Genomic DNA, 24,669 nt, shown 5'->3' on the forward strand with positions numbered 1-24,669 from the left:
GCTTTTTTTTGTCAAATCAAAGACATCTATATAGGGCAGGGGTTGACAAACTTTACTGTCAAAAGAGGCATTTTAAGCCAAATAACAAAAAAAATCTGCCTGGAGCCACAAAACCTTTTAAAATTGTGATGAACAAAACAGTATGGTCTTCTTCCTCTCCTTCCTTTTTTTTTGGAAATTATACAGTCACTTTTTAAGCAATTTCTTTTCTGACTCTAAAAAATATTCTGAGTTTTTGACAATTTTGTGGCCATTATATGAGCATTTTTTTGAGTTATTTTTTAACGTTTTTCTTTTGTGCCTTTTTTTTTAACAATAACTTTTCAGATTTTTTGGGGCAATTCCAATGACATTTTATGGTAATTTTCTATTTTATGTTTTTGGACATTTTATGATTACCTTTTGGACAGTTTAAGTTTTATTAATATTTTCATCTATCTTTCATCTCTTTCTGACAAATTAAAAATTTGGACTGACATTTTTTTTAATGTATTTTTTATTTTAAAAATCTAACTCATTCAAAGAATATGTTATCTAAAAGAAATATATAATTAAATAGGTAAAATAAGTAATTTCTACAAAGTTTTTTTTTTTTTTTTTTTTTAAGCGATCCACAGGGAGCCACAGGAGAGGGACTAAAGAGTCACATTTAGCTTCAGAATCGCAGGTTGCAGACCCCCGGTATTGGGTTTACTGGTAAACAAAATAAACAGGGAGAGTAGCCTTTTCATCTAATTTGGGTCTCCTCAGCTTGAATTCACTCAGCGCACTTTAAAACCGCCACCAGTTTTCTTAACATAGAACCCAGGGACTGCAGATACAATGAAAACAGCAGACACCCCAGAATTGAACCATGTGGAACACCATATGTTCCTTTCACTAAACCCCTCGGGTTCAATCGAACCCAGGTTAAGAATCACTGTAGACGGAAGTCCATCCAAACACGGCAGGGATTGTTAGGCTTCAGTTTGGGCCTCACATTTGTGCAAATTCCGATTACTAATTTAAAGATGCCAGTCTTAAAAAAAAACAAAAGTCATTTTACAATTAAAAATTAGTCATGTTTATACAGAATTACCGAAACAAACAGAATGATTCATTAAAAAAGTAACAAAAACTTCACTTGCAATGTGATTTTTTAGTTTTTTTGTGAATCTCCACTTTAGATGCCTTGAAAGTTGTGATGGGAAAAATGAAGCTTCATGAAGTATATACTATGTTTCCACTGCATTTAAACCAATAGTGCCATCTAGAGGAGTAAAAAATATAAATGCTTCATGAAGCTTCATTTGTCCATCACTAGCTTCATGAAGCATGTGATTTTTTTTTATATATTTTTTTAACTCCTCTTGATGGCATTGTTAGTTTAAAGATGCAGTGCCATCTAGAGGAATAAAATAAATAAATAAATCACGTGCCCCATGTAGCTAGTGATGGACAAATGAAGCTTCATGAAGCATTTATATTTTTTGACTCCTCTAGATGGCACTGTTAGTTTAAAGATGCAGTGGAAATCACTTTCCATTGCAAAAATATAAATGCTTCATGAAGCTTTATTTGTCCATCACTAGCAGAGAACTAGGGAAAATGAAGCTTTATGAAGCACTTGCAATATATTTTATTATTCCTCTATACTGTACTATGTTTCTACTGCATCTTTAAACCAATAGTGCCATCTAGAGGAGTCAAAAAATATCACAAGTGCTTCATGAAGATAGTGATAGACAAATGAAGCTTCATGAAGCACTTGTGATATTTTTTTACTCCTCTAGATGGCACTGTTAGTTTAAATAGTAGCCAATAGTGCCATCTAGAGGAGTCAAAAAATATCACACGTACTTCATCAAGGCTTTATGAAGCACGTGTGATATTTTTATAATTGATAGTGATGGACAAATGAAGCTTCATGAAGCATTTATATTTTTTTGACTACTCTAGATGGGACTGTAAGTTTAAAGATGCAGTGGAAATGCAATCACTTTCCATTGCAAAAATATCATAAATGCTTCTGAAGCTTCGTATGTCCATCACTAGCAGAGAACTGGGGAAAATGAAGCTTCATGAAGCACTTGCAATAGATTTCATTATTCCTCGGTTTCCACTGCATTTTTAAACCAATAGTGCCAACTAGAGTAAAATAATATCACAAGTGCTTCATAAAGCTATGGACAAATGAAGCTTCATGAAGCATTTATGATATTTTTGACTCTTCTAGATGGCACTGTTAAGTTTAAAGATGCAGTGGAAATGTAATCACTTTTCATTGCACTAACCTTTAGGAGTAAAACATTGCAAGTGTTTCATGAAGCTTCATGAAGCTTCATTTTTTTCCCCACCAATACGTGAAGCTTCATTTGTCCATTACTACCTGAAAGTAAAAAAAAAAAAAAAAAAAAGCAGTCAAATGAGCTTGTGCAACGCGGCTTACATTTCACAAGTGCTTCATAAAGCTATGGATAAATGAAGCTTCATGAAGCATTTCTGATACTTTTTGACTCCTCTAGATGGCACTGTTAAGTTTAAAGATGCAGTGGAAATGTAATCACTTTCCATTGCACTAACCTTTAGGAGTAAAACATTGCAAGTGTTTCATGAAGCTTCATGAAGCTTCATTTTTTTTTCCCACCAATACGTGAAGCTTCATTTGTCCATTACTACCTGAAAGTAAAAAAAAAAAGAAAAAAAAAAGCAGTCAAATGAGCTTGTGCAACGTAACTTACATTTAAAAAGGCTGAAAAGTTACATTTAAAAATAAAAAAAATTATAATTAAAATTCACGACTCAGGAAATTTCATGCAGCCAATACTGTGTCACTTTGTAACAAAGGAAACACAAAAGTGTAAACAAAACACTCCATAGTGGAAGGAATAATCCGAAAACTATAACCTTGATTATCTGACTTGTCCGTTTCAATCAAAAGCAAAACAAGTTGTTTGCACTCATGTGGAGCAAAGCGTGATGCTGACACCCTCTCCCACCCAGCAAGCGGGGAAGACCTCCTGGGTGAAGGCACAGTGGAAGGCGTGCAGCCTGACGTGTCCGTCGCCGTAGAAGGCAAGCGTCCCCGCGTCGTAGTCCAGCAGCATGCCGATACGGCCGTGCTGGGAGGGTCCCACCAGGGTCTCCCTGCGGCCGTTGTGCCAGGCGTTGGTCTGCTTCTCGTCCAGCTGCAGGCTCCAGGAGACTTCGTTCATACCCAGCATGCACCTGCGACCTTTCTCTTTCCTGGGGATGCTGCTGTAAGTGACCTGAGGAGAACGCGATACCATTAATATAGGTCAGAGCCCAATATTTGAAATATGTCAAGTCGGTGTGTACCCCCAGGTAGGCCCAAGGTTTGGACACCTCCAGCTCCCAGTAGTGCTGGCCGTGTTTGAAGCCTTGGCTGCACAGCACCTGCCAGGTGTGATCAAAACGAGATTCGTGCTCGATCGCGGGACGCAGACCGGACGTCAGGTGCTCGGCTCTCCGGTTCTCTTGTGACAATAATAGATTGCCATTGGCTGTGTTGGGGTCAAATGTCAGAAAGCATCTGTCTGGAGTCAAGAAGACGGGAACAGGATTTTATTTACTCATTGTTTTGTTAGTTGGGTATGACGGCGGATTAGCGCTACGTATAAATATATATATTTTTTTGGAGGGTGGGGGCAATATTTTCCGAGAACATGAACTCATAAATTTGCCACTTTAGAAAGTTGCAAATTTGCGACTTTCTAAACTTGCAATTTTGCGACTTTCTAAAGTGGTAAATTTGCGTGAAAAAAAAATAAATCATAAATTTGCGACTTTAGAAGGTGGCAAATTTGCAACTTTCCAAAGTGGTAAATTTGGAGAAAAAAAATTGTTAATTTGTGAGTTTAGAAAGTGGCAAATTTGCAACATTCTAAAGTGGTAAATTTGGAGAAAGAAAATCATAAATTTGCGAGTTTAGAAAGTGGCAAACTTGCAAGAAAAAAATCATAAATTTGCAAATTTAGAAAGTGGCAAATTTGTGATGTTTTAAACTGGCAATTTTGTGACTTTTTGCGAATTTTGCGCGAAAAAAAAAATCGTACATTTGTGAGCTTTGAAAGTGGCAAATTTGCCACTTTAGAAAGCGTTTTTCCTCTAAAAACTATTTGTTTTCAAAAGCGTGATACGTTTCCATCACAATACTCTTTTCTGAATAAAGTCAGACGCCATTACCGCCAGCCACTACTTTTCTGTTCGTTCGTATCACTGCGCGGCGCCCTGTAGAGCGCTAACCGACGCACTGCTGCCAGCTGATACTTCCGCCTGAAGTTGTTTGCCTTTTCGGCGGAAGTATCAGCTAGCTGGCTGCAGTGCGTCGGTTAGCGTTCTACAGGGCGCCGCGCAGTGATACGAACAAACAGAAAAGTAGTGGCTGGAAGTAATGGCGTCTGACTTTATTCAGAAAAGAGTATTGTGATGGAAATGTATCACGCTTTTGAAAACAAATAGTTTTTAGAAGAAAAACGCTTTATTTCCAAGACCCCAGCCAGCTTGCTGGACTATTTTCCTCTCGTCCAACGCCGGACCAGAACTGGTGTCACCGAACGCTGTCAGGGGTAAGTCAGTGCTGATCGCACACACGGGAGGTGAGGATCAAATTGAGATTCATGTTAAAAAAGCCGATCGATCCCTTTAATGACATTTTATTAATACATTACATTTTTAGGTGTGTCTTTTTTTCAAAACCTGATAAAATAAAAACAGATAATATAATATGTTCAGTATCAACGTTCTAGTTCTACATTTTGTGTTTTGAGAATTTACAACTGTTATATACATTCATAGCAAAATTGGAGTGTTGAAATTGTTAATTATAGAATTTTATTACAAATTTTCGTATTTTCAGGCATTGTTCCATTTTCAGCAAATTATTACATGATTATAGGGTGTGATGAAGTGGTGAAAATATAATCAAATCTATATGGGCACTCACAATTTTCACAACACTTAAAAAAAAATAAAAAATCTTTTCATTGATTTTAAAGAGAGGACTTACAAGCACTGAGGCCCTCCTTCCCACCAGGATGGCTCGGAGCAGCTGGACTGGGAACTACAGCCAGAATGGGCCGCTTCTCCTGAGGAGAGCCTGACGGAGAAACACGAGAATACACAGATAAAAAGAAAAAGAGGGAAAAAAAGGGCAGTTGAATGCTCAGGGTTCACAATACCTTCTATGTCCTGACCCACAACAGTGCAGACGGCCTTTTCAAGGTCCTCAACCACCAGCTTGGAGATCCGGGTCAGGACCTCCGTGATGCCACTTAATCGATCCTGCAGGTGTGGCGTTAAGTCTGAGGGAATTTTCTTGAGGCGTGGAACTTCTATGAGCATCGATTCCTATTGGAAGAGATTAAAAGATTGGTCATTTGATACTTTCCTAGATTTAATTAGCACAGTGATGTAATGATTCGCACGTCTGCTTCACAGTTGAAAATGTGTTTTTTCTATTCCTTTGCCAAAAAAAGACTTGTTAACTTTTTACAATTTCAGTAAGTAAAGTGCGTGAGTACTAGTTATTCGAGTCAACAACCTTTATTGTCAAAAGGGCCATTTTACGCCAAATAGTCTGTCTGGAAACGCAAAATATGTGAACATTGGCTGCATCATAACAGAAAAATATGAAGCGTCCAATACTTTGACATTCATTTTTGTCTACCTTTTGTCTTACGTTTTTGGATTTTTGTTGTTGTTGTATTTTTTCATACTTCATTTTTCATAATTTTTTAGGCTTTTCTTCCTTTCAGTGAAATTTTTTACTTTTATTTTTGGACATTTTATGCCTATTTTTTTTTTCTGCCATTTTTGCTATCAATTTTCTGACATTTTTGGCAGTTTTATGGACATTTTATAGTCATTTTGGGGATTTATTTCTTTGTTTTTAGACAGTTTATAGTTACTTTTAAAATGCTCTTTTCTGACTTTTATTTCCCACCGCTAAATCGATTTTCTATATTTTTTTTTTTTTTTTGGCAATTCCAAATACATTCCATGGTAATTTTCTGCCTCTGTTCTTTTGTTTTTGGACATTCAATGTTTTTTTTTTGTTTGTTTTTTTTGACATTTTAAGTCTATTATTTTTCTGCTTTTTTTTGCCATACATTTTCTGACATTTTTGGCAATGTTTTGAAAACGTTATAGTAATTTTCTGGATTTTTTAAATGTTTTGTTTTTGGACAGTTTATATTGACTTTTAAAATGTTATTTTCTGCCTTATATTTTCCCCCATATCAATTTTCTATTTTTTTAAAATATATATTTCATGTCTTAATTGATTTTTTTCTGCTTTTTTTGCTATAAATATTCTGATATTTTTGGCAATGTTTTGGACATTTTATACTAATTTTCTGGATTTTGTTTATTTGTTTGTTTTTTGGACAGTTTATAGTTACTTTTAAAATGTTCCTTTTCTGCCTTACATTTCACCCCAAATCAATTTTCAATTATTATTATTTTTTTTTTCGCAATTACAAATACTTTCTATGGTAATTTTCTTCCTCTCTTCTTTTGTTTTTGGACATTTAATGGTTACCTTTTGAACATGTACTTTTCTGCCTTTCTTTTTTTTAAAATCAATCTCTGACATTTATGGAAATTTAATAGACATTTATGTCAATGTTCTGCTTTTCCTCTTCCATTTTTGATATTTTATAGTCACCATTTGGACATTTTACGGAATTTTTAAAAACTTTTTCATCTACCCTTTGCTTCTGTGTTTTTGACAGCTTAAAATTTTGGACTTTTGACATTGTAAAATATTTATTATCATATCTAATAATTCATTTGAAGAATAATGTATCTAAAAAATAAATGGTTAAAAAAACATATTAATAATATTATTATATTATAATATAAAATCTACTACCTGCTACCCCTGTTCTAGTCGTGTATGTCAATTACGGGCAAACAGGTGACCGTGTGGTGACACATTTTAGTCATAAGAGTCCTGCCTGTGACAAACAACAGACAAAACAATGCAGTAAAACGACATTCCAACGGGCCAAACGGGAGCGTAAAATGGAGTTGGTTCCAAACCTTGATGAGCTCTGTATCGGAGAGGTTGTGTAGCGCCGCTATCTTGGCCTGGCTCGCTCTCAGCTCCTGGACGCTCTCCTCAAGGTCAGAGAGACGCGCCGTCGCCTCAGAGATGGCCGCCTCTTTCTGCTGCTCCATGAAGCGCTCGGTGGTCTCCTGCCGCTCGGTTAATATTTTGATCATGGCGGAAAACTTGGCTGTGACCCGATTGGATGTCTGCTGCATTGTCTCCTGAATATAAAAAAAATAACACGATGTAGGGAGGTTGCTATGAAGCAACTGACGATGAAAGTAAACCATTACCTTAGCTTGGTTAATATTTTCAGTTAGGTTGTTAATACTTTGATTGGTTTCATCAATCAGCTTCGTCACTTCTTCATTCTTCTTCTCTAGTAACCGCTGTGTAAAAAAAAAAACAACAACAAAAAAAACACAACAAACCAAGATAAAAGTAACAATATTTGAAAATGTTACATTACAGCAAATAACTTATTTGTATTGTGAACCTTTTGGTTTTTCTTTTCCGTCTCCAACAAGTCCTTCTTATGGTTCTTGCACTGCCTGATGGCACATTCGCAGCACACAGACATTTGATCCTGCTTGCAGTAATAAACTAAAGGCTTATGATGCTGATCACAAAGCACGGATCCACCTTCCTCCTTCCCGCAGTCTTTGCAAGACGGCCCGGTGTTGCTGTTCGCAGCTTCAGTCAGGAGCGACAAGGACACATTACGCTTGACAGTGGGCCTGGTGACAAACTTCTCATTGCAGATGGGACAGTCAGGTCCAATGTCAGACAAGCTTTTCGTGTCCCAATGGGTAGTGATGCACTTCTCACAGAACGAGTGGCCACATTGGATGGTGACCGGAATATGAAATCGCTCAAGACATATGGCACAGATCAGGTTTGAGCTCTGATAATCCATCGCTGGAAAAACAACAACAATGGTCATGATGATGAACATGTGACAATAACAAACAAGAGGTTGGTCGTGGATGCTAGGTGTTACCTTACCTGTAGTGCATGTGGTAAGAATTTATCAAAACAATTAAAATCTGCATAAATACCTGGTCGCACTTTCTAAATCGCTCATGCGGTTATCTGATGGGTCGACAACAAAAACAGTTCCTAACCACACAAGCGCAGTTAGCAAACAGAAGCTAACGTTAGCAATCGCCGGAGCGTTTCAGAACAAAACACCCATACTGAAACATAGCAAAAAACAAGATACTACAATTTATCCCCATTGGATTTATTTATCCATTTATTTACCCATTTATCCGCATTACCATCTCTCGCGAAATTCACAGCGCATCAAAACTGATGACAGCGTCAGCTGACAATTTCCGAGTGACGACACGATGATGCCTTCATGTGTTATCAGGAAAATGGCAAGTAGTACCGCTAACTTAAATTATGTTTACTATTGTGCCACACTGTCATGATTTAAATAAAGATGTGCATTCGTATGTATATGTGTATTCATATTATTAGTAGTATTAATAATAGTCTAATAGGTATTGTCGTAATGTGCCGTTTAAATGTTGTCTGTTAGGAACAGTTTATCTAAATCAAAATGAGTGAAATTGAACTCTTATCTCATCGGCCACCATAGGTTTATGTTCCACCCAAGATGGCGCTGCGCACAGTGTCTTCTAGTGTGCTCAGAAATTATTTTGATTTAAGGGTCAACAATGCGAAGACGTTTATCACAACAGGTACAAATACTATTTAGTTAATATGTGATTAGTTCGTATGATTTTTTTTAATGTTATTCATGCTGCATGGGGTCATATACTGCTGACACAGTGGCTCGTTCTTTGTTGTAAACTCATCTTCATAAAATCACTCGCGAAATTTAATCGCCTCAATTAAACAGATACAGTAGTTGGAGGCTAAGATAATAAAACGAAATGTCAAGGAAATGAACCCCAAATCAATATTAATGTTGCCTACAAGCCTCAGGAGGGGTCCCAAGCAGAAATTAACTCCCTCTAACCAGTCATCATTTTAACAATACCAAAAAATAAAATAAACTAAAATGTGAACGTTTTTTGTTTCACATTTAACGCACTACTAAATTCACTGCTGGCAAGCACGGCATGCACTTCATCAAGTTAGAACATTGCAGAAAATACAAGGCAATTAAAGTCTAATTTAGCTTAAAACATAAGCATGAGTCAGACTCGAAATTAGAATCTTCAAACTAGAATCTTCAAATTTTCGGAAATTGTTCTATACAAAGAAAGACGTCTTCAAAACAAAGTAATTTAATAATAAAGATCTCACAATGCAATATACAGACCAGTTGCAGCATCACTTAACAATACTCATAGTGCAACACAAAATGCAGTATTTTCATAAGAGATCTTAAACCATATTAGGAAGTGACCGCCACCATCACACTGCTAAAGATGCGTCGCGTATGGGCCTTTGATTTGCTGGTACCGTGTCTTGCCACTAGATGGCGCCCGGCGCCCAAACCTAGCCTGGCTTGCACTGTGACGCGAATCGCCTCCGAATTTAGCAATAATTTTTTTTTTTGATTAAATAGTATTATGTTTATTATTATGTTGGAAAGCAAGGTGAATTACAGTGATTTACAACAGTCAATTAAAAGAGCAATTTAATTTCACTAAATTTACTCTTCAAATACTTAATAGTACTAAGTTAACTACAGTATTTGTGTGTTTCCACATAACAGCATTCCTCTGTCGCCGGCGTCCTCCTTTGGGCCCGATGCCGAATGAAGACATTGATGTGGAAAACATTGACAAAATTGAGAAATATCGCAGCTACACCCGTTACTTCCGAAGGGCTGAAGAGGAGAAGAAAAAACAGGTCTGGTGGAAGACCTACCAACAATATATGGAGAAAGAAGATCCTGAACATGGTGAGACATAATCAAGGATATTATGGGGATAGATTAATGATTCAGACATTGACTTAGACAGATTTGTGTTTTGACAGGTGCTGAGCGGGTCAACATCGGACTGTCTTGTGATCGACCTTCCAGAACCAATCAACTGAGGGAGAGGAGGCAGATAATGAAGGACAACAAGAAGAATGTCGAACTGGAGAGAGCCTGTCGTTTACGCACATGTAGGTTCAATCAAGATGCGTGAATGTGGATGTTTGTCTGAATGTGACCTGTGATTGGCTGGCAACCATCCCAGGGTACACCCCACTTCTAACCTAAGTGGGTTTCATTTTGTCTTTTTCTACCTCAGTTAAGATATCTTTGGATCAAGTTCAGGAAGTGTGGGAGAAGACCGTTGGTCCATTTCATATAAGAAGACTGGCAGACCACTACGGGGTCTTCAGGGATCTTTTCCCCATGGCGTATTTCCTGCCTCAAATCCCACTGCGGATCTGCTATAGCCAAGGAACGAGTGCTCACGTACATTATGGGAATGAACTCACACCAACAGAAGTATGAACAGTACAACACTGGTTTCTTGAATCTCCATTTTTTTTTTATGTGTTCATTATTTACTCAACCAGACAGCATCTGCTCCTGTGGTCAGCTTTAATGCAGATGAAGGCTCCCTTTGGACCCTCCTGCTCACCTCCCCAGGTCAGGATGCCTATTTCAATACAATATGGATCTACAATTGTTGAATATTAAACATATTTCTCTGTATTATAGATGAACATCTTCTCGATAATGAAGCCGAATACGTGCACTGGCTTGTGTAAGTCATTCACACTGAATCACTGTTGTTTTTAATTTTACAACCCATATGTACTTGCATCACAGAGCAGTATTTTTTTTTTCTCAGTGCAAAAGGATTTCTTGCATAAAAATAACTGTCAGGGTTACCTCTTTGACATCGATTAAACATGACACAAAAAGGAGAGAAGCCACTCAGTTTAGGGCTCGCGAAGAGAGGAGAGGAACTGACTGATACAATTCACTCCTGCACTCTCTGAGGATTCCTCTCCTCACCCTCTCTATTTATTTTGTTTGCCACGCCCCTTGTGGTGTTCCAACCCTAAAAATGCAAATGCAAGGCATAGTTGTAGTACTTGTTTGTCTATGTGTTGTGCATGTGAGTAGAAGATTGCTGAGTACATGTGTGGTCAAGTTTGCAATCATTTCTTAACAGCAAACAGAGGATATCAGCAGACTGGCTCGAACCATTCTGCTGGGTTAGATTTTGTGGTTGTTCAGCTTTTTGAGCCATCTTCAAATAGCCAGGCTATGTGAATGTGAGTGGGAACAGAGAAAATCATTCTTCATTGCAAGCAGAAGCAGTTCTTCATTGCAGCAAATATATGATAAGATAACATATATGGCTAGGTTATGTGAATTTGAGTGCCAAGCAAAGCATTCTTCATTGCAAGCAGAAGCAGTTCTTCATTGCAGCAAGTGTATGATAACTTATTTACAACTATTCTTACATTTCCCTCCTGTTTATCCTACATTTCAAGGACGGCACAAAACTGTTGAACAAGAAACCAGTATTTTGTGCAATAACTCATTTTGTGCATTATTATTCATAAAAACAAACTCACTCAAAATTATAGTATTATTGAGTTACCGTATGATTGTCCTGCATGTCATTCTGAATCCACGAAAAAATATTTGGCCTACTCGCGTTGTAGAACAAGACAGTGTAAGCACAGCTTGTTTGTCTGCCATCTAGTGGTGAATGGTGATATTACATTGTAAAACTACACTGCATATTCGCAGTTCGGCTCGTGCAGGTTTCAAATATTCAATTGATAGAAAAAAAAAAATCTATCTTCTCATAATTTTGATTTTTCCTTCGCAGTTGTTTTTCCGTGATTTTTTTTCACTCCAATTTTCCCCATTAATACTAGAAAAGTATAGCATTGTAAATGCTGTTGTGTGACATTAAACGACTTGTGTTTCGTCAGTGGGAACATACCAGGTGGAGCGGTTCAGGCTGGAGAAGAACTCTGTCACTATCTACCTCCATTTCCCGCAAGAGGAACAGGCATCCACCGCTACATTTACGTCCTGTTCCAGCAAGAGGGGCCCATAAACTTCCAGGAAGATTTGAGGCCCTCGCCGTGGTGAGTAACAGGCTTTGCATCACCATGCTGAAAAAATGACATCTCAGAATTTTTTAAACAATCGTTGCTTCTTTTTTTCTAGTCATTCATTGGCAGAGCGTACGTTCAAAACAGTGGATTTCTACAGAAAGCACCAAGACAGCATGATGCCAACAGGTCTGGCGTTCTTCCAGTGCCAATGGGATGAATCTGTCACCAGCACCTTTCACAACACCCTCAGTGAGTAACAGTGGCATCCAAAACAAGTCTTGTGAATTTATAAGAGATGATGAATATGAATGAATTCACCTGCAGATATGAGGGAGCCAGTGTTTGAATTCATCCGTCCTCCAGTGTACCATCCACCACAAGTGAAATTCCCCCACGGACAGCCCCTACGTTACCTGGACAGATACAGGGATGGAAAGGAGCAAACTTACGGCATATACTGATGATCAGACGTGACAAACATTTCAAATCGGCTAATATGATAACTAGCATATCTCTGATGTCGGGACAAAACATTGTTTAAAAAAAATAAATTAAAAAAAAATCACTTTTCAGCATACCCAAGAAAAAAAACCCGGTATGTTTGTTCATCCATTAACATTACATCCTCAAAGAGAGGAAGCCATTTTCAACACTTGAGGTCAATAATTTGTTTGGACTGCCCAAAAGTATAGATTTGTGGAAAAAAAAATATGACATTTGCCAAATTGTGACTTGTGAGATTTTGTACATGTTCAAATGCCGATAAATGTCACTTCTGTCTTTTGGAATGTGTTTTGTTCTTGTTACCCCGGGTTTTCACTGACTGCGGTTGCGGTGCGGTTGCGGTGCGGTGCGTCTTGACTGCGTGCTCCGGACGGGTCAATTTTTTTGTCAATCCACACCGGCTCCGCACAGCTGCGGTCCGGCAGCTCCGTCGCCGCCCACTTCCCAACGTGTCTCGCGGGACCGTGCGCGCGCGATCATGTGGCATTTCACAACGACAAACATACAGAAAGTCTGTGCTTCTTCTGCGATGAGATTCCATGCAGCATCTTTTTTTTGGTTGTCCTTGTAAAGTATATTAATAACGAGAGTCGGGTCAGTGCGTGCTCAAGGCGAGCGCCACTCTTTATTTCTGTCTTCCGCGTCCGGCTGCCGCTCAGTACGGCAAGCGAGACGGGCACAACAAGCAATCGCGAACATCAAACTCACAATACATTACAGTCCTTATAAAAAGGATGTGCCGTGTCATATATTATTTTGTGGTTTTCCACCTCCAATTAATTAAACCTCTCCGCGTCCATGTTCGCTGGTGTCTAAACCGTGAATGAGCACATGGCCCGGCGACGCCCACGTCACGTTCTGCTGATAAGCTTGCGAAATACGAGCTGGCGAGTGTTTTATTCTGAAAGGTAACCGGAAATTTATTTTGAAACTGCGTCGGTCTTCCTGTCCCGCTCGATGTGTTTTGTGCTAGCTTGCCATTTGCCGGAGGCCTACCGCATGCGGCGTCCGGCAAAAATAGAAAATAGGTCTATCCTTGCGGAAGGCTTGCGGCACGCCGCAGGCCTTCCGCAGTCAACACGCAACGCACCCGCAAGCGGTGTAGACTGCACCATTCGAATGAATGGAATCTAATTGCTTGCGGCGCCGCACCGCACCGCAACCGCACCGCAACCGCAACCGGTGAAAACCCGGGGTTAGACGAATGAGAAATATACTAATAAAAATGCTACATCATGATTGATATGATATACTGTACCAATAAATATATCTGTCAGGATATTTTTTTCTCTGCATGCGGATTGAATACATCCGGATTATATAAAGCTGAAAATAAATGCGTACAGATTTGATTGGGGAGAAAAACTAGCAGAATTGCTCTATTCTATGACATACCTTCCAGTACAAAATACTCCAACAATTGTGGTACAGTGATTACAAACAACACTTTTGAATGCACACACAAAATGTAAATTAACTGAATAATGAAGGGCGGGAGGGGGTGTTGATAAAACAAAAACCTAGACATTACAAATGTAATTTTGACATATTGTGATCAATGTTAAAACATTTCTTGTGTTCATAGGGGAAAAAAAGGATGGACGTGTAAGAAAACAGTAAAAGAAAAAGTTGATAATTCATTGTTTCTTTATTAGGGATACAGGAGAGCTGTAAGCTTATCCCATTTGACTTTTGGCGAGTGCCAGTGAGGTATACCTTGGACTGGTCGCCAGCCAATCGCAGGATGCAAACAGTATACAGGACTGTCTCCGAAAATTAGAATATTGTGATAAAGGCCATTATTTTCTGTAATGCAATTAAATAAGCAAAAATGCCATACATTCTGGATTCATTACAAATCAACTGAAATATTGCAAGACTTTTATTATTTTTAATATTGCTGATTATGGTTTACAGCTTAAGAAAACTCAGATATCCTATCTCAAAATATTAGAATATTTCCTCAGACCAAGTAAAAAAATAATAATAATAAAAAAAAAAGCCATAATCAGCAATATTAAAACAACATTTTTTCTAATTTTCTGAGACAGTCCTGTAGATGCATTTTTGTCACGAGTCACTAGTAGTTTGGGTTTCGTTCAGAGGGCCGTCATAAATATATGCAACGTTTTTAACGTGAACATCATGCAAATAAACTTACGATTGTGATTGCATGGAAATGTAAGATCCAATCATGAACCAGAAGTGTTGACATCATCCAAATTATGCATTTTATTGGTTTAGACACGCAAACGTCATGTCCACTGCAACCATTTATGGGTCTGAGGTGGTTTAATAAAGACATGTATGTGGATGGAATATTTTGTGTCTCCAAATCTGTTGCATCGACCTTGATAATGTCTTTTTATGTTATGTCTTTTCCATTGTTGCATTGTTATCCATAGACATTGAAAAAGCAATGACCCAATATTTTGACAAGCTTATAAACTTCTCAAATGGAAATAAAAGGAAAAGTTGTCAGAAAAATATTCAAGAAGCACCTAAAAATGCATTTTTCCTTCCACCTGGTGTCTCAGAATTCAATAGAAAGCTGTCATGAGCCTGAGCTATGGTAGCCCATAAGTAATGACAATGAAACCTGTGGTAGCAGCTCAAAGGCTCTCTTGAATGTTACATAGTGGGGCCGCAATCGATCAGCTTATCGGAGTTGAGTTGGAGACCAGTGTTTATAAGCGCTCTCTTGCTCATCAAGTGCTGTTACTCCTGCTCTTCTTCACAACTGTTTTAATAGACCAGGAGAGGTCAACAATCCGAAGGCCCTGAAATGGAATGTAGTGTACTCTGTTCACATGGTTGCCATTTATTTGAGACCAGTGATGGGGCAGCTCTAATTCTCGCTTAAACCAGAGTCGAGAACCAATGTCAGAAAAGATATACACGGTCAAATTTTTTGTTCTACTCACAGATGGTTTGGTGTAGTCTGACAACATACATTCCTAATATTTAGTGCCATCTAGAGGTGAAATAATAGAATAGAATCTTTATGCGCACAACAGCGCCTCAGACAAACCATACTTTGCTAGTCTACCAGCAAATTGCTACCAATTATTTGGAGAGAAAGCTGCTGGTGGCATGGCCCCAGGGGTGGATGAGATCCGCACGGAGTTCCTAAAGACTCTGGATGTTGTGGGGCTGTCGTGGTTGACACGCCTCTACAACATCGCATAGACACCGGGGACAGTGCCTCTGGATTTGCAGACCAGGGTGGCGGTCCTCCTTTTTAAGAAAGGGGACCGCAGGGTGTTCAACTATAGAGAGATCACACTCCTCAGCATTCCTGGTGTAAGGTCTATTCAGGGGTGGTGGAGAGTAGGGTCCGTCGAATCTCTAATTCAGGAAGAGAAGTGTGATTTTTACCCCGGCCGTAGAACAGTGGACCAGCTCTACACCCTCGGCAGAGTCCTCGAGGGTGCATGGGAGTTTCCCAACCAGTCTACATGTGTTTTGTGGACTTGGAGAAGGCGTTTGATCGTGTCCCTCAGGGATTCTTGTGGGAAGTGCTTCGGGAGTATTGGGTACCGAGCCTTCGGATGCGGGCTGTTCGGTCCCTGTAGACCCGTGTGAGAGTTTGGTCCGCAACTCGGATTAGTTGCCAGTGAGGATTGGACTCCGCCAAGGCTGCCCTTTGTCACCGATTCTGTTAATAACATTTATGGACAGAATTTGTAGGCACAGTCGAAGTGTTGAGGGGATCCGGTTTGGTGGCCTCAGCATTGCATCTCTGCTTTTTGCAGATGATGTAGTGCTGTTGGCTTCATCAAGCCACGATCACCAACTCTCACTAGAATGGTTTGTAGCCGAGTGTGATGCGGTTGGGATGAGGATCAGCATGTCCATCTGAGACCATGGTCCTCAGTTGAAAAAGGGTGGTGTGCTCTGTCCGGGTTGGGGATGAGATCATGCCCTAAGTGGAGGAGTATCTTTGGGTCTTGTTCACAAGTGAGGGCAGGAGGGAGCGGAAGATCGACAGGTGGCTCAGTGCAGCGTCTGCAGTGATGTGGACTCTGTATCGGTCCGTTGTGGTGAACAAGGAGCTGAGCAGAAAGGCAAAGCTTTCGATTTACCGGTCGATCTTTTCTACCATCACTTATGGTCATGAGCTGTGACCGAAAGAACAAGATCCTGGATACAAGCGGCCAAAGCTAGTTTCCTCTACAGGGTGTCAGGGCTCCCCCTTAGAGGTGAGAAGCTCGGTCATCCGAGAGAGGCTCAGAGTAGAGCCGCAGCTCCTCTACGTTGAGAGGAGCAAGATGAGGTGACTCAGGCATCTGGTTCGGATGCCTTGACGCTTCCCTGGAGAGATGTTCTGGGCATGTCCCACCGGCGCGAGGCCCCGGGGATGACCCAGGACACGCTGGAGAGACTATGTCTCTCAGCTGGCCTGGGTTCCACCGGAGGAGCTGGTCGAAGTGGCCAGGGAGAGGGAAGTCTGGGTTTCCCTCCTAAAGATGCCGCTCCAGCGAGCCGACCCTAGATAATTGGTAGTGTCGATGAATGGATGGATAGATTGATGGATATATGGATAGAGTGAGCAACCCGGTAAACAGGAGCTAGCATAGGCGGCGAGCAAGAGTGGCTAGCAAGAACTAGCTGGAGCAGCTACCAAAGGTGGCTAGCGGGAGAAGCTGGCAAAAGCTAGCATGAGCCCGAATCGCGGGACTCAGAAACGACCACTTGCAAGCCCCAGATGTGGACAGTAAGCGGCAGTCGACTCATTGGGTCTGACGCTATCTGCAAGCACCATCAGAGGCTAACTGTTGGCGGAGTTCTTCTCCTTCAGTTAAACATAGCAGAAAAATGGCAGTGGAACATGTAAAATTCATAATCAAACCATCTGTTTTCTACAGAGTGTGTCTTTAATATGGATACAGGAGAGCTATTGCCTATCCCAGTTGACATTTGGCGAGCGGCGGTGAGATACACCCTGGATTGGTCGCCGGCCAATCACAGTCACAAACAGTATAGACGCGTTTTTGTCACGAGCCACATTGTTGTTTGGTTTTCTTCAAAGGGCCATTATGATTGTGTAGCAATCATTTACTGTACACAACAAAACAACAACGAATAATGAATCTTTAGTTTTGGAATCAGAGGCCAGTAAAAACTGTTGGTGTTAAATTTCTCATTTATTTTAAACCGGGGATTGGGAACCAAAAATAAATCAACAAACACAAGTAAATGCACAAAATTTGCTTAGGTGGGCCACACAAAGTGATGTGATGGGCCAGATCTGGCCTTGAGTTTTAAACCTGTGGCAAGGATTCAGTACCCCGGCCCTTTTTTTTTTTTTTTTAAATCAAACGCAGGATCCAAAAATTATTAAATTTAACATTGTCTTAAATCCAAAGGTTTGTAAACTAAACATAAAATAAACACGGCACACACAGTACTCATGATAGTTTTTAAATCCATATTGAGGTTGACTTTTTCTTCCCATTTTTTGTTGCAGCAATGTTGCACAGGTAGTACAGGTGATGCTCATTACAGCCAATCAGCACCAGCTGTGGGCACTTGTCACCTACTATAAAAGCTCATCCGTGTCTTCCTCATTCAACCATTACTGAAGTCATGGCTCCTGTTTGGCTTGTTGTTGTGCTGGCTCATGCTGTTTTAATGGATATAGGTGAGCAATAAGATTTTGTTGTTTAGTTTTCATTTCAGTGTGGTTTGTGTATGGAAATAAGTTTGTGTGTCGGCAGGCTTTTGTTTTCCACCTGGACCAGCTGAATCTGATGCAGGCCTTCAAAAAGGTGAGCTAAGTGACAATGTTATTCATGAAATAAGTGTTTGGTGTTAACTTGTTTTGTTTAAAACAGGTGCGTCTCCTGATGTTCCGCTGAAGCGGTTTTATGACCTTCTCAAATCTTTGGACTCTGCGTTGATGCAACAAGGTGAGGAAAAAGGGTGACTTCAGTTCTGTTGAGTGATTTAAGGTTCAGAAAAATATTACTGGAAAGACCGCCTTATATCATTTAAGTTAATTTTCATGCTTGGCACTTGATAAAGTGGTATCCTTTTCACCAACAGACGCCAGCGGCAACATGACGGAGGACCACGCCAGCGGCAACATGACGGAGGACCACGCCAGCGGCAACATGACGGAGGACCACGCCAGCGGCAACATGACGGAGGACCACGCCAGCGGCAACATGACGGAGGACCACGCCAGCGGCAACATGACGGAGGACCACGCCAGCGGCAACATGACGGAGGACCACGCCAGCGGCAACATGACGGAGGACCACGCCAGCGGCAACATGACGGAGGACCACGCCAGCGGCAACATGACGGAGGACCACGCCAGCGGCAACATGACGGAGGACCACGCCAGCGGCAACATGACGGAGGACCACGCCAGCGGCAACATGACGGAGGACCACGCCAGCGGCAACATGACGGAGGACCACGCCAGCCCCAACATGACGGAGGACCACGCCAGCCCCAACATGACGGAGGACCACGCCAGCCCCAACATGACGGAGGACCACGCCAGCCCCAACATGACGGAGGACCACGCCAGCCCCAACATGACGGAGGACCACGCCAGCCCCAACATGACGGAGGACCACGCCAGCCCCAACATGACGGAGGACCACGCCAGCCCCAACATGACGGAGGACCACGCCAGCCCCAACATGACGGAGGACCACGCCAGCCCCAACATGACGGAGGACCACGCCAGCCCCAACATGACGGAGGACCACGCCAGCCCCAACATGACGGAGGACCACGCCAGCCCCAACATGACGGAGGACCACGCCAGCCCCAACATGACGGAGGACCACGCCAGCCCCAACATGACGGAGGACCACGCCAGCCCCAACATGACGGAGGACCACGCCAGCCCCAACATGACGGAGGACCACGCCAGCCCCAACATGACGGAGGACCACGCCAGCCCCAACATGACGGAGGACCACGCCAGCCCCAACATGACGGAGGACCACGCCAGCCCCAACATGACGGAGGACCACGCCAGCCCCAACATGACGGAGGACCACGCCAGCCCCAACATGACGGAGGACCACGCCAGCCCCAACATGGGTGACTACCAGAATGATGCCTTCAGCCACAGCCTCCAGGATGATGTGATGGGTTTTCAGGAAGATCAAATGGCACGTGACGACCCTATGGCTAGTCTGGTGGTTGATGTATGACGTATCCTGTTGTCTCAAATGTTCATGAAACTGTTCCTGTAATAAACTTTTTAACTCAAATTTGTTCCATTGTGCTACTTTTCTTTATGGCTGTGTGGGATAGGGATGTGTTTTTCCTTCCACCTGATGTCTGAGAAAATCAATAGAAAGCTCTTATGGTAGCCAAAAAGTGCAATGACATTGAAACCTGTGGAAGCACCTCAAAGGTTTTCACTCGGATGTCATACAGAGCTGCAACAGATCAGCTTATTGGAGTAGAGTTGGAGATCAGCCTTTATAAGCACTCTCTTGCTCATCAAGTGCTGTTACTCCTGCTCTTGTTCACAACAGTTTTAACAGCCCAGGAGAGGTCAACAATCCGAAGGCCCTGAAATGGAATGTAGTCTTCTCTGTCCACATGGTTGCCATTTATTTTTAGAGAGGTGATGGGGCAGCACCAAGTGTCTTTAAACCAGACTAGAACCAAAGTCAAAAGATAGGGTCAAATTTTTGTTCTGCCCACAAATGGTTTGGTGTGGTCAAACACATTACCTTTATTTAATGCCATCTGAAGGTGAACTAATAAAATATCGGTCAGTGCAACACAGAGCCTCAGACAAACTGTACTTTGCAAGTCTGCCAGCAATTGCTACCAATTATTTAGAGAAAGCTGCTGGTGGCATGGCCCCAGGGGTGGATGACATCTGCACGGACTTAAGGCTGTATGTTGTGGGGCTGTCGTGGTTGGCACGCCTCTACATCTCATGGACATCAGGGGTGGTGGTGGTCCCCCTTTTTAAGAAGGGGATCGGAGGGTGTTCGACTATAGAGAGATCACACTCCTCAGCCTTCTTGGTAAGGTCTATTCAGGGGTGGTGGAAAGGAGGGTCCATCGGGAAGTCGAATCTCAGATTCAAGAGGAGCAGTGTGGTTTCCGTCCTGGCTATGGAACAGTGGACCAGCTCTACACCCTCAGCAGCGTCCTCGAGGGTGCATGGGAGTTTCCCAACCAGTCTACATGTGGATTTGAAGAAGGCATTCGATCGTGTCCCTCAGGGGTTCTTGTGGGAAGCGCTTCGGGAGTATTGGGTACCGAGCCTCCTGACATAGGCGTGTACAGGTAGACCCCTAGTGGTGCTGAAACACTTGCCCCTCTGCCTAAAATGCCCTTTGAAAAGTTTTTTTTTTTTTTTTTTTTAAATAAACCCTTTACTGAGGACAGGTCAATCTTGACGCAATCTTAGAAAAGCTGCATGATTAATATTGTGTGTGTGTGTGTGTGTGATTGCGTGTGACAGTTTAGCAATCTGTACCCACAGTTTTACTAATCTGTACCCACAGTTGTACCCACAATCTATTAATGCAGTGCACGCCCAAGCCCTTCAAGAAAATCATTGAAATAATTATAGTGATACAACACCTTAGTTCTACTGCTTTGGTCTTAAATTCCAGTGTAATTTGTCCTGTTTTTCTTGCGGAGAAGTGGAAAGCCGACAGCGGATAGTTGGAATGCACGAACCATCGCAATAAACAGGTGTCTTGTGAGAGGAAGCTCGGCTTTGTAAACCGGAAGGTCAACAGCTTTCGCACATGCGCAATGAGAAATAAAGTTGTGTTAGTTCCGAGAGGTTGTTTCTGCACGTGCGCTTTTGAATGGCAAAAAGGCTGGCAGTCAAGCTGCATGCCTGACAATGCACATGCGCATAATTAGCTTACTTGGCTATCAGTCAGTGCCTTTGCGTCCCAGAGATAAGGAGGCTCCAGCGTTCTGGGCCGTACTCTGCGGTCCTCTGGCCCGCTCCCGGAATGCTCCAGCGAAAATATAATTTCAAGTGGTCATCCTACTGCAGTAATCATCACGAAAACGGGGAAGAATTACGTCCCGAATACTGTAAATTCCAATGAATTGGCAAATTGTGATTTTTGTCATTTCACTCACCATGGAGATGGTTACATTAGAGTGGGTGCGTATCTTTAATTTTTTACCTACACAGTGGTATAAAATATTTAATACTGAAATTAAAAATACCCCAAAAGCTTTCCACTCACGCCCTCGCATATATGACACTCCAGCATACCCACTTGAAAACCTCACTGCTCGCCACTAGCGAGTAGTCACTAATCACTTTCAAAAGCAGTCCAATACGTCCTCGTGCTTGAAGCATTTTTAATTGCACTGTGGAAATATCAGAAATGCCCAGATGTTTGGAATTGTCCCTTGCCTGTGAGAAATACCCTTTTGCCTTCTTGTAATGACAACTGTCATTATTCATTCTCAGGCCCTTGGGTTACAAATTGGTCTATTTACCATTCCATTTGCACAAAAAGGGCCCCCCACCCCCACAACTACATTGTATTTCAGGACCTTCAGATTGTTGACCTCCCTGGTCTATTAAAATGGCAGTGAAGAGCAGGAGTAACACCACTTTAGCAAGAGCGCTGATAACACTGGTCTCCAACTCAATTCCGATAAGCTGATCAATTGCGGCCCACTATGTGACATCCACGTCAAACCTTGGAGCTGCTCCCACAGGTTTCACAGTCATTGCACTTATGGGCTACCATAGCTCAGGGTCATGACGGCTTTCGATTGAATTCTGAGACACCAGGTGGAAGGAAAAATGCATCCCTATCCCACACAGCCATAAAGAAAAGCAGCACAATGGAACAAATCTTGACTTAAAAAGTTTATTTCAGCAACAGTTTCATGAACATTTGAGCTCTTCAATGGCTTTGGAGACAACAGGATACGTCATACATCAACCACCAGACTGGCCATAGGGTCGTCATCATTCTGGTAGGCGCCCATGTCACTTGCCAGATGACTCATGTTGGGGCTGGCGTGGTCCTCGGTCATGTTGGGGCTGGCGTGGTCCTCGGTCATGTTGGGGCTGGCGTGGTCCTCGGTCATGTTGGGGCTGGCGTGGTCCTCGGTCATGTTGGGGCTGGCGTGGTCCTCGGTCATGTTGGGGCTGGCGTGGTCCTCGGTCATGTTGGGGCTGGCGTGGTCCTCGGTCATGTTGGGGCTGGCGTGGTCCTCGGTCATGTTGGGGCTGGTGTGGTCCTCGGTCATGTTGGGGCTGGCGTGGTCCTCGGTCATGTTGCCGCTGGCGTGGTCCTCGGTCATGTTGCCGCTGGCGTGGTCCTCGGTCATGTTGCCGCTGGCGTGGTCCTCGGTCATGTTGCCGCTGGCGTGGTCCTCGGTCATGTTGCCGCTGGCGTGGTCCTCGGTCATGTTGGGGATGGCGTGGTCCTCGGTCATGTTGGGGCTGGCGTGGTCCTCGGTCATGTTGGGGCTGGCGTGGTCCTCGGTCATGTTGGGGCTGGCGTGGTCCTCCGTCATGTTGCCGCTGGCGTGGTCCTCGGTCATGTTGCCGCTGGCATCTGTTGGTGAAAAGGATACCACTTTATCAAGTGCCAAGCATGAAAATTAACTTCAAGGATATAAGGCGGTCTTTGCAGTGATATTTTTCTTAACCTGAACAATCACTCAACAGAATTCAAGTCACCCTATTTTTCCTCACCTTGGTGCATCAATGCAGAGTCCAAAGATTTGAGAAGGTCATAAAACCGCTTCAGCGAAACATCAGAAGACACACCTGTTTTAAACAAAAAGTTAAAACACTTATTTCATACATAACATTGTCAGCTAGCTCACCTTTTTGAAGGCCTGCATCAGATTCAGCTGGTCCAGGTGGAAAACAAAAGCCTGCAGACACACAAACTCATTTCCAAACACAAACCCCACTGAAATGAAAACTAAACTATAGTGATGGCAAAATGAAGCCCCGTAAAGCAATGAAGCCCTGCAGTGAAATGCTTCACACACACGTAGGGGCTTCAAGATGATTCATTTCCTCGACTACGCCATCATGTGGACAGAAAATGTATAACATGCTTGGTGCATGCAATAAAATGGTGGGGTGTAAATCATGTTCTAAATACAAAAGAATATATATTTGAAGAGTGTTTTAACATGAATTGTTCTGTGTTACTTTGTCTATGTTTGTGCTTATGCAACAAGTGAAAATGTGAAAAAATGAGGTAAAATAAAGTGCTTATTCATTTTTATTTAAAAACAATATTTTTTCCAAAGTTTTTGGACTCAGGCGGTTTCTTTTTGTGCATAGAATTTCACCTGCTTTTGAAAAAACTCTTTCACATGGTACTGATGAAGCAGGGGTGCATAGATATGAGACAGCAAGTTTGTATAAACTTGGAAGCGCATATTTCTGTGATTCCCAGTACTGAAGGGGATTTTCAACTCTGGGGATATTTTCTTCTCTTTCTTGCTGGTTCCTTGAACTCCATCGCAAAAAAAGAAGCTCGTCGTCGTCGGTCAAATCGAATGCAAAATGCAAAGAAGTACCGCAGTAAGGGACCCGAAAACACAAAAAGTGAAGGGGAATCCATAGCGTTTCTTTGCCGCTTTTATTTCGAACTACACTCAAACCTAGCGAATCATTTCCTGAATCAGTCACGTGGTACACCCGCTTCGCGGGGCTTCAAACGTCATCACGTACGTCATCGACACACGCATTGAATCGCCGTTCATGAACCACTCATCTACATTACTCGGCACACGCTTCAGGGATTCGACCCGAGAAGCACATCACTACTAAACTACAAAATCTTGTTCCTCACCTATATCCATTAAAACAGCATGAGCCAACACAACAACAAGCCAAACAGGAGCCATGACTTCAGTAATGGTTGAATGAGGATGACACGGATGAGCTTTTATAGTAGGTGACAAGTGCCCACAGCTGGTGCTCATTGGCTGTAATTAGCATCACCTGTACTTCCTGTGCAACATTGCCACAAAAAAAAATGTGAAGAAAAAGACAACCTCAAAATGGATTTAAAAACTATAATGAGTACTGTGTGTGCCGTGTTTATTTTATGTTTAGTTTACAAACCTTTGAATTTAACACAATGTTAAATTTAAGA

At 42.0% G+C, this 24,669-nt stretch overlaps 4 protein-coding genes across 6 annotated transcripts; 2 read left to right on the plus strand and 2 right to left on the minus strand.

Annotated features, from left to right (window-relative positions):
• Window positions 1–2,702: 2,702 nt before the first annotated feature.
• On the minus strand, window positions 2,703–8,407 carry trim65 (tripartite motif containing 65). 2 transcript variants are annotated; one of them, XM_077502411.1, is made up of 8 exons: window positions 8,060–8,407; window positions 7,551–7,972; window positions 7,348–7,443; window positions 7,045–7,275; window positions 5,181–5,349; window positions 5,009–5,098; window positions 3,319–3,503; window positions 2,703–3,248 (listed from the first exon to the last, which is right to left on the minus strand). In XM_077502411.1, exons 2-8 carry the CDS (start codon window positions 7,968–7,970, stop codon window positions 2,940–2,942), a joined length of 1,500 nt encoding a protein of 499 aa, XP_077358537.1. In that variant the 5' UTR covers window positions 7,971–7,972; window positions 8,060–8,407; the 3' UTR covers window positions 2,703–2,939. The 2 variants fall into 2 exon arrangements, with proteins under 2 accessions (XP_077358537.1, XP_077358536.1); XM_077502410.1 differs by having other exon boundaries at window positions 3,319–3,536.
• A 241-nt stretch (window positions 8,408–8,648) lies between these two features.
• mrpl38 (mitochondrial ribosomal protein L38) lies at window positions 8,649–12,874 on the plus strand. Its single transcript, XM_077503620.1, has 9 exons — window positions 8,649–8,763; window positions 9,750–9,938; window positions 10,016–10,147; window positions 10,276–10,478; window positions 10,550–10,622; window positions 10,695–10,740; window positions 11,930–12,088; window positions 12,171–12,307; window positions 12,383–12,874. Exons 1-9 carry the CDS (start codon window positions 8,679–8,681, stop codon window positions 12,517–12,519), a joined length of 1,161 nt encoding a protein of 386 aa, XP_077359746.1. The 5' UTR covers window positions 8,649–8,678; the 3' UTR covers window positions 12,520–12,874.
• Window positions 12,875–18,082: 5,208 nt separating this feature from the next.
• On the plus strand, window positions 18,083–20,843 carry LOC144005365 (uncharacterized). Its single transcript, XM_077503489.1, has 5 exons — window positions 18,083–18,206; window positions 18,283–18,333; window positions 18,400–18,474; window positions 18,611–19,183; window positions 20,521–20,843. Exons 1-5 carry the CDS (start codon window positions 18,152–18,154, stop codon window positions 20,841–20,843), a joined length of 1,077 nt encoding a protein of 358 aa, XP_077359615.1. The 5' UTR covers window positions 18,083–18,151.
• A 1,550-nt stretch (window positions 20,844–22,393) lies between these two features.
• On the minus strand, window positions 22,394–24,484 carry LOC144005450 (uncharacterized). 2 transcript variants are annotated; one of them, XM_077503619.1, is made up of 5 exons: window positions 24,364–24,484; window positions 23,378–23,428; window positions 23,244–23,318; window positions 23,058–23,103; window positions 22,394–22,949 (listed from the first exon to the last, which is right to left on the minus strand). In XM_077503619.1, the coding sequence occupies exons 1-5, from the start codon at window positions 24,416–24,418 to the stop codon at window positions 22,472–22,474; spliced, it is 705 nt and encodes a 234-aa protein (XP_077359745.1). In that variant the 5' UTR covers window positions 24,419–24,484; the 3' UTR covers window positions 22,394–22,471. The 2 variants fall into 2 exon arrangements, with proteins under 2 accessions (XP_077359745.1, XP_077359744.1); XM_077503618.1 differs by having other exon boundaries at window positions 22,394–23,103.
• Window positions 24,485–24,669: the final 185 nt, after the last annotated feature.

Source organism: Festucalex cinctus, chromosome 17, assembly GCF_051991245.1.
Source record: "Festucalex cinctus isolate MCC-2025b chromosome 17, RoL_Fcin_1.0, whole genome shotgun sequence".
Classification (NCBI taxonomy): domain Eukaryota; kingdom Metazoa; phylum Chordata; class Actinopteri; order Syngnathiformes; family Syngnathidae; genus Festucalex; species Festucalex cinctus.